The sequence below is a fragment of the Opisthorchis viverrini genome (genome assembly GCF_000715545.1).
Source record: "Opisthorchis viverrini unplaced genomic scaffold opera_v5_28, whole genome shotgun sequence".
Classification (NCBI taxonomy): Eukaryota; Metazoa; Platyhelminthes; class Trematoda; order Opisthorchiida; family Opisthorchiidae; genus Opisthorchis; species Opisthorchis viverrini.
In genome coordinates this window covers 2146653-2163110 of record NW_008751684.1, presented here as the reverse complement: position 1 = coordinate 2163110, position 16458 = coordinate 2146653, and the positions used below count along the sequence as shown (strand labels likewise).

The 16458-nt window shown below is 42.7% G+C and overlaps 1 protein-coding gene across 1 annotated transcript in view; it reads left to right on the top strand.

The window, feature by feature from the left end:
* Window positions 1–16458, top strand: part of T265_02358 (hypothetical protein) — a gene marked incomplete at both ends in the record, with an annotated part of 62576 nt that overhangs the window by 35161 nt on the left and 10957 nt on the right. Inside the window, 4 exons of the mRNA XM_009166572.1 lie at window positions 4898–5019; window positions 6898–7361; window positions 7665–7962; window positions 11036–13198. Coding sequence (XP_009164836.1) covers window positions 4898–5019; window positions 6898–7361; window positions 7665–7952 — 874 coding nt within the window. The remainder of the gene's footprint in view (window positions 1–4897; window positions 5020–6897; window positions 7362–7664; window positions 7963–11035; window positions 13199–16458) is intronic.

The window sequence follows — 16458 nt, the reverse complement described above, 5'->3', positions numbered from 1 at the left end:
GGTTGTACGGTAGTGAAGCATCAGTGCCAACACTGATGTTGCTGTTTTTGATGATGATGACAAAATTACAGGGCTACCCGTGTGTTTCACTGTAAACTGCTAATGGCTGAAATGGAAGAAAATTCAGTCAACACGTTATGATTGCTGTTGGAAACGAAACTCAAATTTGCCGGAATTTACTGGAACTGACGTAAAATCAGCAGGTGAGAAACAGGACGACTTCCCGGAGGGCTACCGTGATATTGGAAGCTAATTTCGGCCGCTCCTTCACAACTACCTTAAAATTCTTTGGAGTCATTCAAATAGGGTTCCCGGATAACTTTTTCACCAAGGTTCTCCACTCTTGTTGAGTTTCGTGTCCATAGGTTTCTGAACAATTAGTGTGCTAGTACGCCCCGCGGGTTTTCATCAGGACAGATTAGTACTACAGTTTAATTTTGGGAGATGGAAACTGCGGCTTTGTTTTATAGGGACACTGAATCATCCTGTGACAGCTAATGACAAGTTATGAATTACAATCTAAGACGTCCCTGAATATTGCTGACTCCTTTATTCCGCGCACCGACAAGACACCTGGGATCAGCGTTCTTCTACCATATCTGATTTCTTCTTTAATACCCGGCAGACAGTCCAGTGGTTAAGTCCCAAACTTACTGACCGGACGGTCCGTGATTCGAGCCCCTTCTCCTCGGTATCTCAACTGTTCCCGTGTAATTTTGGGCAACCTTGCAGAATTTCAACCCTCGTGCTTCCCTTGGGTGGTATGGCAGCTATGCGCTGAAAGGGTGTTACAGCTGAACTATTATTATTTATTAAACTGGATGCAGCTTAACGCCTTGGCAGTCATCAATTTGATGCTGGATTTTAGTTCAGTCGAATGAAAGCTGCAGTTACCATTCCTGTTTTCATTCTTCAGTGTCCTTTTATAGACTTGTGAACTACCTGATTTCACGAACTTTTACCGACTTCACTGACTTCCTTTGAGCGTTTTATCTCATGGGTTGTCAGTGTACGCTCTAATGACAAAATACTCAGCTTCCAAGTGCTTACTGCTTGGAGTAGCGTTTTCCTCTCTAATCTGCAACCTGGGAAGAAAAATGCTAGTCTAAAATGCTCCCCAAGTATCTTCGCAATAAAAACACAAAAGTTTCATTTAGACTCGTCAGACGTTACAAATACTCGAAGACATTAAAACTGGAAGCTCGAGAGGAAAATGACGCTAACCGTTCCAGTCTAGTCAATTTGACCAGATGTAGCGTAGCTCATTAATGCGGTTAGATATCCAGACAAGCCAGACTTATCCTCAAACAGCCTGATGGGCTGAAGCAGTTTGTGTATATTTTCTTGTTCGAACACACTGCTGTTAAGATCTTTTGACAGCTCACGACTGAATTCACTCCTGGTGCTCATCAGACAGATGCAGTCTCTGGGTCTCCATCAACCCCACGTTTTATTTTCTTCGAGCTGCTTAAACTACTTGATAAAACGCGGTCTCGAATTCAGCTACTTCAACATAAAATTTTTTTTCAGGCATGAGATGTTGAGATAAAAAAGCCATAAGTATACGGTTTGGCGGCGTTATTATTCTGCGTATGCTACAAAACTAATGTTTCTCCTCCTGACGAGAAAGGTGTTATCACTGTAAACGTCACTACATCGGCGATATTTCCTTTGGACCTCCTAACTTAATTAAGTCTGACACAATGGAACACCGACAGAACTGAAAATGAGTTAACTAGTTCCAAAGACCCTTTGCTTCAGCCCATCAAGAGGTGACGAAACTGTTTTGAAGAACCCGACACGCATATAATCCTGTTAGTAAAAGCGAGGTTTTGAACGCTCCTGGGGACATCCCAGTTGATTGCTCCGCTATAGTGACGTTATTAATTGAATGTTACAGGCGTGCAAACTGAGCAGGAAAGGTCGATTTCTCGGCATCACCCTGCGATTCCTTTGTGTAATTGTCCGTTGAAGGTTGTTAGTGTATCTATCAGTAGTCGCAAGATATCGCCAATGATTTACTACTGTGGAGTGGATGGAGTGCGTGTTCCAGTGGCTTTTTTCATCCGAGACGTTTTTCCTGTAGAGCACCTGATCTTTCGTTGGTTTCGGATTTCCGTCATCCAAACGCACTCACAAAGACAATTACTGCTGGCAGGTGAGCACACCCGTCGAACCACCGAAGCATGAGATGCGCCCGAGTGTTCAAACATACAGCTAGGCTTCTCTCACATTCCCACCCATTACAGTGGTTCATACTGGCAGACAGGCGAGCTTCTGCACCGAACGATGGATACGTTCGCATCTGCACACAAACTTAAAACGGCCGGGCTAAGGTGAGTAGGCTGTAGTCAGCTTTCGACGATCCACAAGTTGTCCTTACTTCGGTTTAGTGTCCTTCCTATCTGTCCTTTAAGCCCTAGTCAGGGTTTGTCCCTCTGAAGACACGCACTGTAAGTTATCTAACTGCGACCTTATCGAGTAATCCTTGTTAGAACGGGAACGAAAATTCATGCCTGTAGAAAGACGCGTTTCCTCCACACTGGGCTACTGAGTACTCTAGCTTTCCGTCGTTTTGGTGCACACAAACTGCACAGCTGCTTAGTCACAGTTCTGCCTGTGGAACAACAGCTAGTATCTGTGAATACCATCAGTGAACCGTTTTTCTAACTTCCACCAGCTGTCGATATGGACCGTATACCCAAGAACTAGAAAAAAGATTCGGTAGGTCTTGAGACGAAATACTCAGTTGCACACCTTTACGTGTCGTTTCGTTCATCCTACATTTATTCCAAAATTTGCCAAATTCCCTTCTACTTCCCAATTTTCCTCGACCTCCCGCAACCACTGGAGTTGGACGTTTAGCTGCTTCTATTCTGATACTTTGAACGGTTTTCTTTCTCACTATCATCAATAGTTTTGATGTTGCTGTGGTCTACCCCATTCGATCATTCTCGAGTCCTTTCACCGGAACATGATGAGAAAGAGTGCTGCTTTTTATAGTTGTTGAAACATGTCTGTGGGTGTCATTGCACTCAAGGGGTTTTTTCGACCTTGCATGAAGCAGTTGGTTTGCTACTTCCTTATGGATGCACGTATGTGCTAATTTTTTCTTGTGTTTGTGACAGTTCTTTTTGTTTGGAGTACAAACCAGAGTGAGTACTGTGTGTGGCTTCCAAAAGACATCACCGGTGTTCATTGCTGTTGTTTTTGTGTTTTCAATGGGCTCCTACACGAAATAGAACGCGATGACGTGATTTTACATAACGCTGCACGTGTTTCTTGCTCTACGAAATTAGTATTTTTTTGGGAAACTATTTCTGCCCCTTGTACTAACATCTTCGACTTGACCGCACACAGTCAGTGTGTGGTATCCGAAGTAACTTTTAACCTCATAATACAGGGTAACCAACCATTTTCGTTGGATAACTTTCCGTTTATTAAACTCCTGGGCTTCGGAATAGCGTTCTCTCCCTTGCACTTCAGGTTGTTTCCCTTGTGCACGCTTTAGGCGCCTGAACGGGGTGCGCTCCAACAGAGAACCCGCCGTCTCGGAATGAACCACTTCCGCTTCGGTCCTTCAAACACATCTACTTAGTGAATCTGGACAGTAGCGATTCTCGCAGAACAGACCACTTATGTTCGGCTGCTCTAGATGACCTCTCCACAGAGTTACAACTCTGAGGTGACAGTCTGTGTCTGTTTGGTTGAGTAACAGTGGCGTATCCTTCGGAACACTGAAACACTGACCGGTTGTCCACATTGTTTAAACGGTATGCGTGTACAATAATATGTAAGGAAAAATGTTTGTTGAAAAAGTGACCACGGCCGCGTTCACAAAAACATTCATAAATACTTTAGATCGATTATCTATAAATTAGTCCAGTGGAAATCGACTGTGGTCAGTAAAGAGAGAGATATCTTGAACCCTAGAAAGGCATCGCATCATTGGCTCAATCCGTCGGTCCGTTTATACAGAGAACAGTCGGTAGCTTTACTTTTAAAAATCTAAGACCGACATTAACGAAAACACCTAGTATACTCAAGTGCCGGTCGCTAGCTAAACTAGAGGACCCCCAAAACCACCACCGCCGCCAGCGTCATCATCATCCATATTTCTATCCCCATTGAAGGAACATTCGGGCAATTTTCTCGTGGTTTATCATGGCCAACTTTGGCAGAATATAAGCAAATTATCCGTGCAGTTGGAGAGACGGCTATCCTTATGTTTGTCCAAGGTTTGATAGCGATTCCAACATAACATCCGAGATGGTGACCGAGTTGATTCAGTAATCCTTTAAAACTAACCTGGTTGGTTTTTTACTTCTTATCCGTAGCGTGATTGCCCCACGATGCATCTGGATACAGCAAATTTGTAGCCCAAGACCACCTTACTTGCTTGGGTCGGCGTCATACTAATACGCGGGAGACACTGCCAATAACCTCCCGGTTATCGTTACCAATCATCTTCATATTTCGCCTCGGAAGTGTTCTCAGTTAAGCCTTGGAGTTCAAAGCGTATCTTATTTTTACTGTTTCTCAAATCTTGGGCACTCCGTGAGCACTCTACTCAGAGAATTTAACAACTTAACGGTTTTAGATTTGGTAAAGTAAGTGGGCTTGCATTCATGTGCCAAAATATCTGAACTATGATGCACAAAGTGCCCAAGGTTCTTCAATTCCGCGTTGTAATTTCATCAGGTTTAATCGACTCCAACACTCCCCTTCATTGCACTCAACAAACAGGTGTAGCGAAATGATATCAACACGTTTTCAATCCAATGATGTTTCAGTCAGATGGAACAGTGAATGCAAGAGTTTTCCCCCTATTCTCTAGAGTCAAGTTTGTGTCCGTCCACACCAAACCTTTCCCTATATTCCGCCTCTTCAACTTCAGACTTTCGAGCCCAGTGTCCGATGGCGACGAAGTACATGTATTGTTCGACAAATTCCGTTCTCAGATCAACGACACTCTAAAGAGTTTGGAAGAGAAGTGGCGTATGACTCGTGCAACAGTTAGTAAGTGCATTTTAATCAGCCAAATTTTGTAAGTGTACCTACTTTTTTCTCAATTGAGAGTTGCTCACTGTCTTTCTAGCAAGACAATAAGGTGCCTCACTGTGCACTTCAACGCAGTCGATTTATAAATACGGTAAATTTTCGAATTGATAATAGTTGCTCCCACTATGTTGCTTGAATATCCTTAGTCTTGTTCGACAGTACTGGCCGTTCAACCAAACGACTCAAACTCAGCTGCAAGCTGCATTTTTGTGTCTCATATTTTCTACCTATGTTAAGAACATTTTGTGGACAGATTGTGAAGAAAACAAAGCCTTACTCTGATTGATACTGTATCTTCACAGGTATCGGGCTAAAAGAGTCTGGAAATTGAAAGGATATCGATTCCCTCCTGATGAAAGTCATCCATCACTCTAATGTCTGGTGTGGATGTGTTCCAGTTAGCTGAAAAGCCGTTTTGATGGCAGACCCACAGGCCTAAATTGGACACGTCGGTATGTGTGCAACACGTTCGATGTGTCTCACAAAACGGAACGAAAACGGATGATTTTTGTTCTTCCAGGGTGATACTATTTTGAATAGTCAAAAGGCTTCACGGCACCACCCAACTTTTGCACATTTGTTCACAATATGCGCGACGTGCAATAAAACATTTGGCGTTGAGTTCTTCGCTCACTTGTACTGAATCAATTGTTCAAATCGATACCTGCTTCAATATCACGCTCATTAAGATTGCTTCACTGCATCACAATTGATGTAGCTAAACGTGAAATTCCACCGAGCCCTCTTGGTTGTAGAACAATAGGGAGTTCTGCCGAACCTTATGTGTCGGATGAGGTCCAGGTGGAATTGGTTTCTCACGAATTGTTGGATTTCTGTGGACAGTACACAACATCCCACCATAGATGAAATCGTTTGAAAAGGAATCAGTAAATCGGAGATGTCGTGTAATAAGCGAAACTCTGAAGAATACGGCTACTCTTCTTTGTAAAGCTCATGGTGTGATCCTGTATAAAATTGTGCTAACGGTAGTATAATGCAGATCACATTCACGAGTACGGGGGTTTTAATTACATTCGGATGTCAGCTTTACAATGAAATTTCAACTAAAAGTCCACCGCTCTCCTTTTTATCTAAAGTAATTTGTCACTCCTTCGAAACGAAGCTGATAAGTGCGCTGTTCAACAAGAAAACTGAAGACCGCATTGCTTCTATCAGGGGCGAACATTGTGGAGACAAGACGAAATTACGCGCAGTTCTTTTGGTTCAAAAGTAGACACGCTTCCATATTGTATACGTCCTTCAAAAATACGCTCTTTTACGGGACCAGTACGTATAAAATCGAGGTTTGTGATGGTCTATCATGCGGCTAGACTTTACTACTGATGACATTCAGTATCCGACGATACTGCTTATTTCTAGTTTGGACTAAACCAACTATGTATTGCAGATTAGATTCATTTTTCATTCAACGAATCTCGTAACTGACTCTTGATAGGTCTGCGTGAGTTACGCATGTGCCCATGCTTTCCACAAAAGTCCTCCAACCACTTCCCGAATCAAATTAACTAACGCTATCAAAATGTAAACTTTTAGATATTAACTTCTCAAGGTCATTTGTGGCGCGACAATAATGGATATGAAAATACCTTTTTTCTTAGTGAGTGTAGCCAGGAGAAGATTCTTCAGAGACCTCTGTGAACATTGAATACTGTCTTGACGTGTCAGTCTAGTCAAGAAAAACACGTCTGGTGACTGAAATTTACTCTGTTCCTAAGCAGAGTAGAATGATTGCATGCTCATTTTGATGTTTGAAAGTTATAAACATTGACGTTAGAATGACTGGCATACCTAAGTCAGATGATTTTGAGCCTTTAGCTGTTTACCAACTCGTTTATGGGTTTCAATCGCCTTCCATCTCTCCAATCCCAGCAACCACCGGGCAACAGTCTAACGAACCTCCGATTCTCAGCCCTGTTACTACCGAAAAGCAGATCCAGACTTTACAGGATGATGTCACTGAGCATGGTGTGGGACTAGAAGCGAAGCAGCCTGTAGGTCCAGTTGAACACGAAGAATCCCGTGGGACGGCACCTCCTGTACTTACCGGCTTTCAAGCAGTGATGATGGAGAGTGAAATACATCGACTCGATAGAGAAAATCAACGTCTCAACTTGCTGTTGGCTTTCACTCGTGCTGAGATGGCCCTAGAAATGCGGAATCGCATTACGGAGCTTCGACGCGTATGGAATTTTGAGATTTCGGCTATTTTGGAGGCAGCCAGTAAAATTTGGGAGCAGGATGTAATTCGGATTGTTGATGCAGTGAAACGAAAACAATGGGTGAGTATTCTGTTGCTGAAATAGGCCTTCTTTACAGTACGTGAACTTTTTATGACCAAGAACTGCGGAGGACGGCCTTGGCATTTTTAGTGCCCCGTCCTCTCACTTGAACATGACAGAATAATTAAAATCAAACACTAAGAATCACTCGGAAGAGGAAACCTTTCCGGTAAACTTGATGCATTGTGCGGGTGTCATTCAGGAGTGAAAAACAATAACTTAACCATGTGAGCGGCCATGCCTGTACAGATTTTTCTTCTGCTTGCAGTTCGTGAACTCCTGTCCATCCGTTTATATCCCTAGTGTGCCTACTGCGGTCGCTTGGCCTACTATTACTGCTGTTGGAATACGTGCTATTGCAATAACGTTTGCCAGTCCAAACATTGGGCGTCGCACATCAACGTATGTGTACAAGCACGATCCAAAAACAAGATCCCTCCCAACACCGCAAGTTCACGAGATGTCACTGACCTTCAACAGCTCCAAAGGCAACAGCAACAAAACCCTCTTGTCTCATTAACTCCAACAGCTGCCCAAACTCTACCGTCCTCCAGTCAACAAACACGTTGGCCTAAAGGTGTTGGGCCATGAACCTGTTCCGGTGAGTGTGTGTTATGTTATGAAGGTGTTTCTATATCCCGCAGTCTTTGTACTTCTCCTGTTGTTTGTCGTTACCTGACCTCAGTGACCACACCATTTTTCATCTCTACGGTTGACAACTGGAACACGGAACAACTGCGTGACATGTATGAGATGCTATTGAGCTTTTTCGTTTTTACCATTTCTCCGCTCCAAGTTAACTCAAAACGTTTTTACTTTGAATATGTGTCACCTAACACATTTTGTAAATGTTCGTTTGTTTTTTTCACGGGCACATAAATCAGGAAACCAGTTACTAATTGAATGAGAAGGGCCATGAACCAATTTGGTTCAGTGAATGCTCTGCTCCACAGTTTCTCCATATATTTGACATTACAGTCTTCCTATTCCGCATCATCTTGTTGTTGGAACGCTGATCGAGCAAACCGTTTAATTGATGTTTTACATTATCTCAGAACGTAGCACAATGATTTCTGAGTTCTGTTTGTATGAAATAGAATCGACCCCCAATTCAATGGACCATTGCGCCAAGTTCGATATTTGCATGTCCAAAGTTGGAGGCTGCAGAAAATAGTAGATAAGCCAGCGCGTTTTGCAGCGTTTAACAAATCCCACAATTTCGATAGCTTTCCTTTATCGACTTTACGTCCACAGCTTACCATTTGATCAGTTATTTTGGGATTTGAGATAGACTTGTGGTTGTTGCTGTCATGTTACAGCCGAGGACATTTGTTCGCCTCTTCTTGATAGTTATTTCTACACGACTCAATGTTCTACATCTTTCTGTGGCAGATAATCAACTTTTTTCCAGTTTACCGAGGTTATCGATCTAAATCTTGGAACGTGCAGGGACGGTCACATGACTCTGCGACTTTGCTAGTGCGTGATATGCAAAAGCCTTGTTGATTAGTAAGGTCGATCAATATGGGTTTGTCGTATTATTTAAAAATGTCTATTTGAACTCCATGGTATTTCAAATAGGTTGCTTGAACAGCTGAGTCACGATACCATGGGAAAACTAGGTAGGCACCTGTTTTCTCGACAGCGTCGACCTGTCCAACGCATCGAATGTACTCAGGTTAGATTGATGGTACGAATACACAAAGTCACGTTATCGCTGTCCTAAATCAGCACCGTTGAGACACCTGTGGTAAGCCGAGGAATATGGTTAATGATAGATTAAATCAACCTGGCTAGCCGTCCACTTTCGGTTGAGTCCGATGGCGAATGAATGCATATGAGGATACAATACTGATGCACTGTTGTAATTTTGTGGCAGTTTTACATACTATCAACTGGCCAATCCAGTCACCGAGAATATGCCAAGTTTCGGTATGATCTAGTTTTCTGGACTACGGAGTAGCCAAACTGCAATACAGTTCTCCAAGCGGGGATTCGTTGTACACAAGAACACAGTGAATCTTAGCGTTTTCAGTGGAAATTAATAGTGCCATTCAACCAACTACTTCCACCTGTGTAAGAGCTGCGTTAAAAAATCCCGTGTAACTTCGGTCTTGTGTAAAAAAAACATGGCAAGAATATGTAGTTTGTCTGGCTTCCATCTGAAGAAGAAAACAACGTCAAGCATGTTGAACTGAATGTCTCCATACATGAGCTGCGTAGTTTCCACTGCCTGTAGCTGACAGATTCTTCTCAAACTATTGTATGGACGCTTGGCTTAACTGAGAGGTCTGTGTTAGCTGTACATGCATAAGTCATGCTGACGCGTGGCAGTATTCAGTAAAGGTAATTCGTAAGGTTCATTTGTTCGACCATTTTAGTCGTTGATTTCCTATGAGACAACTGTTTGGGAACGTTTAAAGCCAAAAACAGCGTAGTGGAATAAGATGTTACAATCTGACCTGGTTGCCGTGAGCAACCTTTTTTCAGAAATTTCTACAATCAATTTATTAGAAGAAACTTGAAAAAAAGTTACACACGACAACTGAAACGTTGGATTAGAGCATCTCATTCGACTGCGCTGTGTTTTGACATCAGAAGTTTCTGTATCAGGAGGGTCATATATCTGAAGATTATCCCATAATACCAGAAACCTACTGAGACCCTCAACTCCACTAAACGCTGATTAAACAGCCTTGGATCAAGGTCAGACACTGTCCTCTCAATAAATGGAGCGAAGCAGTTGTTTTTTTAGCACAAAGCTGTCGTCTCCCTTGTCGGCGAGTCCTTTTCAGACACTAGGCCTCGGAGCGGGGACAGTAGTCAGGTGTAACAGTATGGTGCTTAACAGACGAGTTTGGCTTGGAACTGACTGTTCTTCACAACGCTTTCCATGCTAACGGACCTAGTTGTGACAAGCTTTACGAGGACCAATGTGATTGTGCGCTCAATACTGCTTACAATGGTACTCTGGTGGGCGGAGATTATACTTTCTAGTATGTCGCCACGTGTCATACTTCCGCGTCCAGTTCAGTGGACTGAATTCTCACGAAGCTGCTTATATCATAGTTCATTGACGTGCATTTGCTGGATCTATATTTCCTGAACAAGGCCTCCATCTCCGAAGTCAGTGCCAACTCATACCGGAATTACATTGCTGGAAGTCGCCAAAATACTGTGTTCTCGGATTCAGCGTGGTATTCTGAACTTAGTTAGGAGTGACCGCTGGCCCATCTTTGACGTATTTGGACTTCAGCAATGTTGCGGAATGTAGGTAGCTCGGGTGCGCTGCTTGGTGGTTGGTCTGTTCTCCGAGCTCGTCAGTGCATTGACGATGTCACCTCGATTAGTGATGAAACGTTTGCAATCCAACTACCAAGCTCGGTGAGCAGACCAGCAACCAATATTTGGACTTCATTCATGCTACCTCTAGAAGTTAGAATTCTCAAAAGTATCATGTATGCATTTGTGCAGTGGAGTTCTCTGCCACTTGACTGACTGGCGAGTTCTTTTGAAGTTGTTTGTGCAACTACCGAGAAGCGGAAAATTAATTTTTCCCACACCACAACAGCGACAGTGTGCATTCCTTTTCCAGTGTGTTTCTTTTGGTGTTGAACATGCGTTAAAACATGAGCTGAAAAAAAACTATTCGTCCTTTTGTATTTGAATTTCAGCCTCGTTTGTTCCACGTTCTGGATCCCCCATTATTTCCGACTTTATGGATTCCTACGCAGATCTCGCAAACAGCTGTGGTTTGTGCCATGGACAACCCCACCATCTTCCAGCCTCTTCGTTCATATAGATCATATGCGTTATTTTAAGTTTGATGTTCCATTTTATTCAATCTCATATTTTGTATTTCAAATGTCTTTGTGTCATTTTTTGGAGTGAGGGGGGGACATCCTTTGGGAAATTTATGTTTTCCTCATGGGCGTTTTTACTTGGGTCCAGTAGTTACCGCTTTTCCCATCCTCTCCAAGGATTTATACACGGAACGCAGATAGTATTCAGGTGTCATTTGGATGACATATTCTACTGTGATAGACAAACGAATGCCACGTTTTTAAGTAAGTCTGATCATCCACTGCAGCGTGCTTAACTATGCGTTGGAATGAAAAGTTGAGCGATCGGGTTCAGCCTGGAGAACAGTTATCCACAGTTTTTCTTACTTGTGTGTGCCTCAATGTGCTTCGGTAACTGGTGAGCCTAATGTGCTACGTTTTCCATGTATGCTTTCTAGTTCTTGCGAACTGTGTTTCGTTCAGACATTCCCAGCTTGTTTTACTGCAATACGGATGGAATTTTTTCCAGTAGTGATATGTGCACTTGTCTAGCACGGTCTTTTTATCCACCCATTATCCCTAAGTTTCTCACGCTTCATGTCAAAATATCTTCTGTGTGCGAGAAAACTTGGTCCGTTGAGTAAATGCTAACTCACCAAGGTCCGGTATTTACTCTTCTAATGCACTGAACTTGGCAAATCGCCGTTTCCCGTAATCCAAATGTAAAATTACAGTCTAAGTATTTCAGGACATAATGTATGTTTTTTGGCGTATACTCACGTTTAGCCCGAATCTCGAGGCTTTTTCATACTCACTTTTCACTGACTTGTTACCTACGCAGAGGTAGGCGTGGTGTATCGGCACCTGCAATCCGAAGTCGGCCTATTATACCACCCAAAGGTACCGTAGTACACCGAACCCCTCACATAAACCTTGTAGTGGATATTGTGCTGACAGGAGTCACCTCGTGATGGTTAAAATGGATCAAGTTGGGTATGGTATACTTGCCTTACGCCCGATGAAAATCATAGTAAAATGAAGTAGTAGACCTCTATCCTGTTGGCCCAAGATGTCTGTCTCCATGTAAATCGTCGTAGCAAATCACTCACCAATTAGCACCTAATGAACCGAGTTCAGACTTCATGATGGATTATGATTCAACACGGAGACCCAAAGGCGTTAAGGTCGACATCCTAGAGAAGTGGTAGGACTCGTTTTCACTGCGATGTGTACACTTCTTGGGACTAACAATGGTAAAGTGGAGGAATCACTTAGATTTTTATCTACTTTGGTCAAACTGACTTATTCACATTTGGGAATGTTCTATCCCTAGGAGTTCGATCTCAACGCTGGTTTGTTTAATTGGTCTGCTTAAATCTGGCAGTCTCACGAAGTTTGGATAGCTATAAGACAGCGAATAAGATTAGATGATCGATGAAATCTAAATCTTCCTCAGCCCACAAATTCCAAAAATTTTCAAGTATGGACAGTCGTTGACCGTGCACCAATTAATCCAGTGGCACAACCCACCGCTACGCACAACTACGCACTGATGATGTCACCTCGATTGGTGATGAAACGTTTGCAACGTTTGCTCAGTGAACAAGCCGGTGACCAAAGGTGCGTAGATTCTGGCTTAGATGATCATATCGGACCGAACGAACGACGGTTTGTGCAGTCATGAAATGGGATGGCATTGATCGGAATCAGAATGGATTTGTACACTCCGCGTGCATCATCACAAGTTATTCCTGGTGCTTTTCTGTATGAATATAGTCACCCGACTGGATTGTATGCGGACTTTTGGCAGAATTCATCAATCCGTAGGCGCACAGCTGGCCCTAGTGGACGCGAACGGATCGGAGTCAGGTGTGAACAGTGTCACGTGTGCTACCTCCAGCCAATGACAGAAAAGCACTGAGCTGTTTGTCTAACGCCATCAACTGAATTTATGGAAATGCTTTCTCCGCCGCGCATTCACGACTGGCTGCGCTTGCGTGGGCATTGTGGCACGTTATCTCGATGACCTCAGAAACGTTGGCTACGGACGCATTAGTAAGTCTTGTCACCTGTTACCATGACAAACAGGGTAATAGAAAGAACGCGCACTTAAATCCATAGAAGATTCCGCTATTTGTATTAAATTGCAGGCGTGTATTTTTTGGCAATCCTGATAGGTAAGTAAACCGAGCATCATAGTCCACTGGATGTGGGAAGCCCGTGTGAGATGTGTCAATGTCTTCAAAAATCCTTGGACGAAACAAGTTGAGGAGACGGTCCAAAAGCGGTTTCTTCATCAATGTTGATAATATGCAGGATATTTGAAACTGAATTCGATAAAACAAATGAATGGGCGCATTTTTAAAAAGCTACGATTCTTGTGGTCCGTGTATCTTGCATCCAACTAGGTCAACGCACATTCTGCGAAGAACGCGATTAACTCAGACTGGTCACTTCAGAGTAGTTTTACAGGAATAATATCAAAAGGGAAACATCCCCGACAGAAAGATAAATAGTTCCAGAACCTTTACTTCTCCCTAATAAAAAAACCGGATAGCATGCTTGTCGACACGGCGCTTCCGACGTCCCCATTCTATGGACAGAAATAATGGTTTTACTACTCCATTGAACTTGATGGACAGATCTAATGATTAGATGCTTTGGGCTATTCGGACTCGCGTGTACGTAACAGAGTGAAATTCGAGAAGACTAGAAACGCCAAGTGACTTTTCCCACTTATTTCTGAAAAGCCTCCAATAGCAAGATTTTTATGTCGCGACTGGTAGTTGGATGTAGGCTCATCCGCGTCATTGGTCATCGAAAGACTACACGGAGCGTGATTCAGGCTGCGTTGATGTATGGATCCGTTGTGGTCATAGTGGGCTCCGTGGACTTAATACAAACACAATTATTTTAGCCCCGGCGAAAAGTCCGTCCCAAATACACGAAGGATGGGTGGGAACGTAATTGCCAAAACGATTCCTTTTCAACTAGAAATCTACACACTTGAGAACGAAGATCTCCGTCTATGATGTAGAGGATAGTCAGGAAGTATTCTGGTCATTTATGCACAGAATGCCATTCACAGATATGAAGTTTCTGCACAACTGTCCTTAAACAGAGACAGTGCTTTTGAAGCATAGCCCATATCTCAGTGACCATAAACGCAGTATTTACTGTAAATTCATCTTGGTAATGTGTGTTGTCATTGGTTCATTTCGCAAGTTTGGTCTGGATCAGAGTGATGGTCACCTGATCATGAACGAGAAACTGCGCTGACCATATCACATTCGGCTACTAAACAGCGATAGCAGTAGTCAGCGGAGCCGGTGGTCTTTCCAAAGCATAAAAAACCTGGTGAATTTCGGTCATAAATTATGGGCTTAAAACCGCTTTCAACTAGGCTCAGGACAAAGATTTCTTTGATTCTTCGTGGAAGAGCTTGAAATTTCCTACTGAATTATGCACAAATACTTTATATTTCATACCCCCTGCCCTCTGTTTTTTTGCCATAATTGGTTGCGGTCGTAAGTGAACTCAGTTAGATTGAACAGTTTAATTATGGGCTTAAAACCGCTTTCAACTAGGCTCAGGACAAAGATTTCTTTGATTCTTCGTGGAAGAGCTTGAAATTTCCTACTGAATTATGCACAAATACTTTATATTTCATACCCCCTACCCTCTGTTTTTTTGCCATAATTGGTTGCGGTCGTAAGTGAACTCAGTTAGATGTGAACAGTTTCCATTTTTTTATCTAGTGGTGAGAAGACTATTTATTCTACTATGTTCCATAACTACTTCTTCAATGAATTCGCACCAATTGATCCTTGAAATGGCGTTCCGTTTTCTTCAATATGCGAACAAATTATGTCATCAGAGCTTGACTGTTCAATAACTTGTCAGTACCATTGCTGAGGCATTATCCCAGCTCCAGACACAGAGGAATTTTTCGCCTTGCTTAGGGCGACGATGTAAAAGGTCTGCTCCAATAAAATATCTACCCACTTCAAGGCGATGGCTAGTACAGCACTTTCTCTCACATAGAGAACACCTTGGGACAGAATACTACCGTTACTATTGTTTTGTTTTCAGCCTCATTGCAAATCCATGAGAATTCAAATATCTGACCACATAAGCCGATCAATATATTTTCTGCTCACTAACCAAGATTCAGTTTGTAAGGAAGTGATGTTTTTCATCGGTTGCTTGGATACAGAGCAACGCCAATCTGCTATATCTTATTTGCCACTTGAAGTTACCGTTTTACAAGTATCCAATAAATGTTTAAGTGCTCAACACGTAAACATCGAAAGAAAGGCAGTTTCGGGTGACGGTGAAAAAGCATGTCCAGGGTATACTGATAAACACCAACCACGATAGCGAGTGGGGATTTAACTCTTGCCTTGTTCCCATGAACCATTTGTGATGAAACACACCATAGTTAATACCTTCCACTGCTTTCGCCAGGTGAACTTCGCAATTTCTCGGACGATCCAGTATAGAATTCTCTCCCCTACTTCCTCTATCCGATACCTGTGGAAGCGGCATTATTAATTAATGAAAACGTTTCACCTACCTTGATTATTTCCTCTATATTTCCAGTGACGTTTTCTAACTAGATGAAGCTAGGTTAACATAAAAGCTGTGTCCCAGTTTTGTATTTTACGTGGGTGGGTGCATCGGTCCTATAACCCTAGGCACGCGCAATAGCTCTTTCACTGACCAAGCAGCACAGATCAACGATTGCTGGGAACTATTCGGCAGCTCAAAACCGTTTTCGTCCTCCTTAAGGCTGCCAGGAAGACGCAGTCCTCTCCCAATTTTCTCTTCTCCTTGTACATTTGCACACCAGTTCGGTTTCAAAGTTAGACTCGAGTGAACTCCAGCTGAGTTCTTCGTTTCGGATATTCTTCATATGATGCAGTAGTGCGAACAGAATGTCTCATCAGGCACACTTAATTGATTAGTTTTTAGCTGAGTCTCATGTCAAAACTAAATTAGTTTGCACATAGATGTTTTTCTCATACTTTTGGCGATCGGGAACTGATTGACTACGTACTGGCCTATTCTTGTAGAAAGTCGATTTTTTGTTGTTCGTCTCATGAGAAATATTGGGAATTCACCAAGAGCAATTTGTGTAGAAACTCGTCCACTTTTTCCCACATTTCTTTTGAATTGTTCACTCATGTGCCATCTCATTGGACAGTCTTTTAAACACTCTCTTCTGCTTCATTCATTCGGTTAGAATACGGCTCCACTTTATGGTTTGAGTTTGATGATAATCCTATAAAAACCTATTTACGAGCTGGTAACAG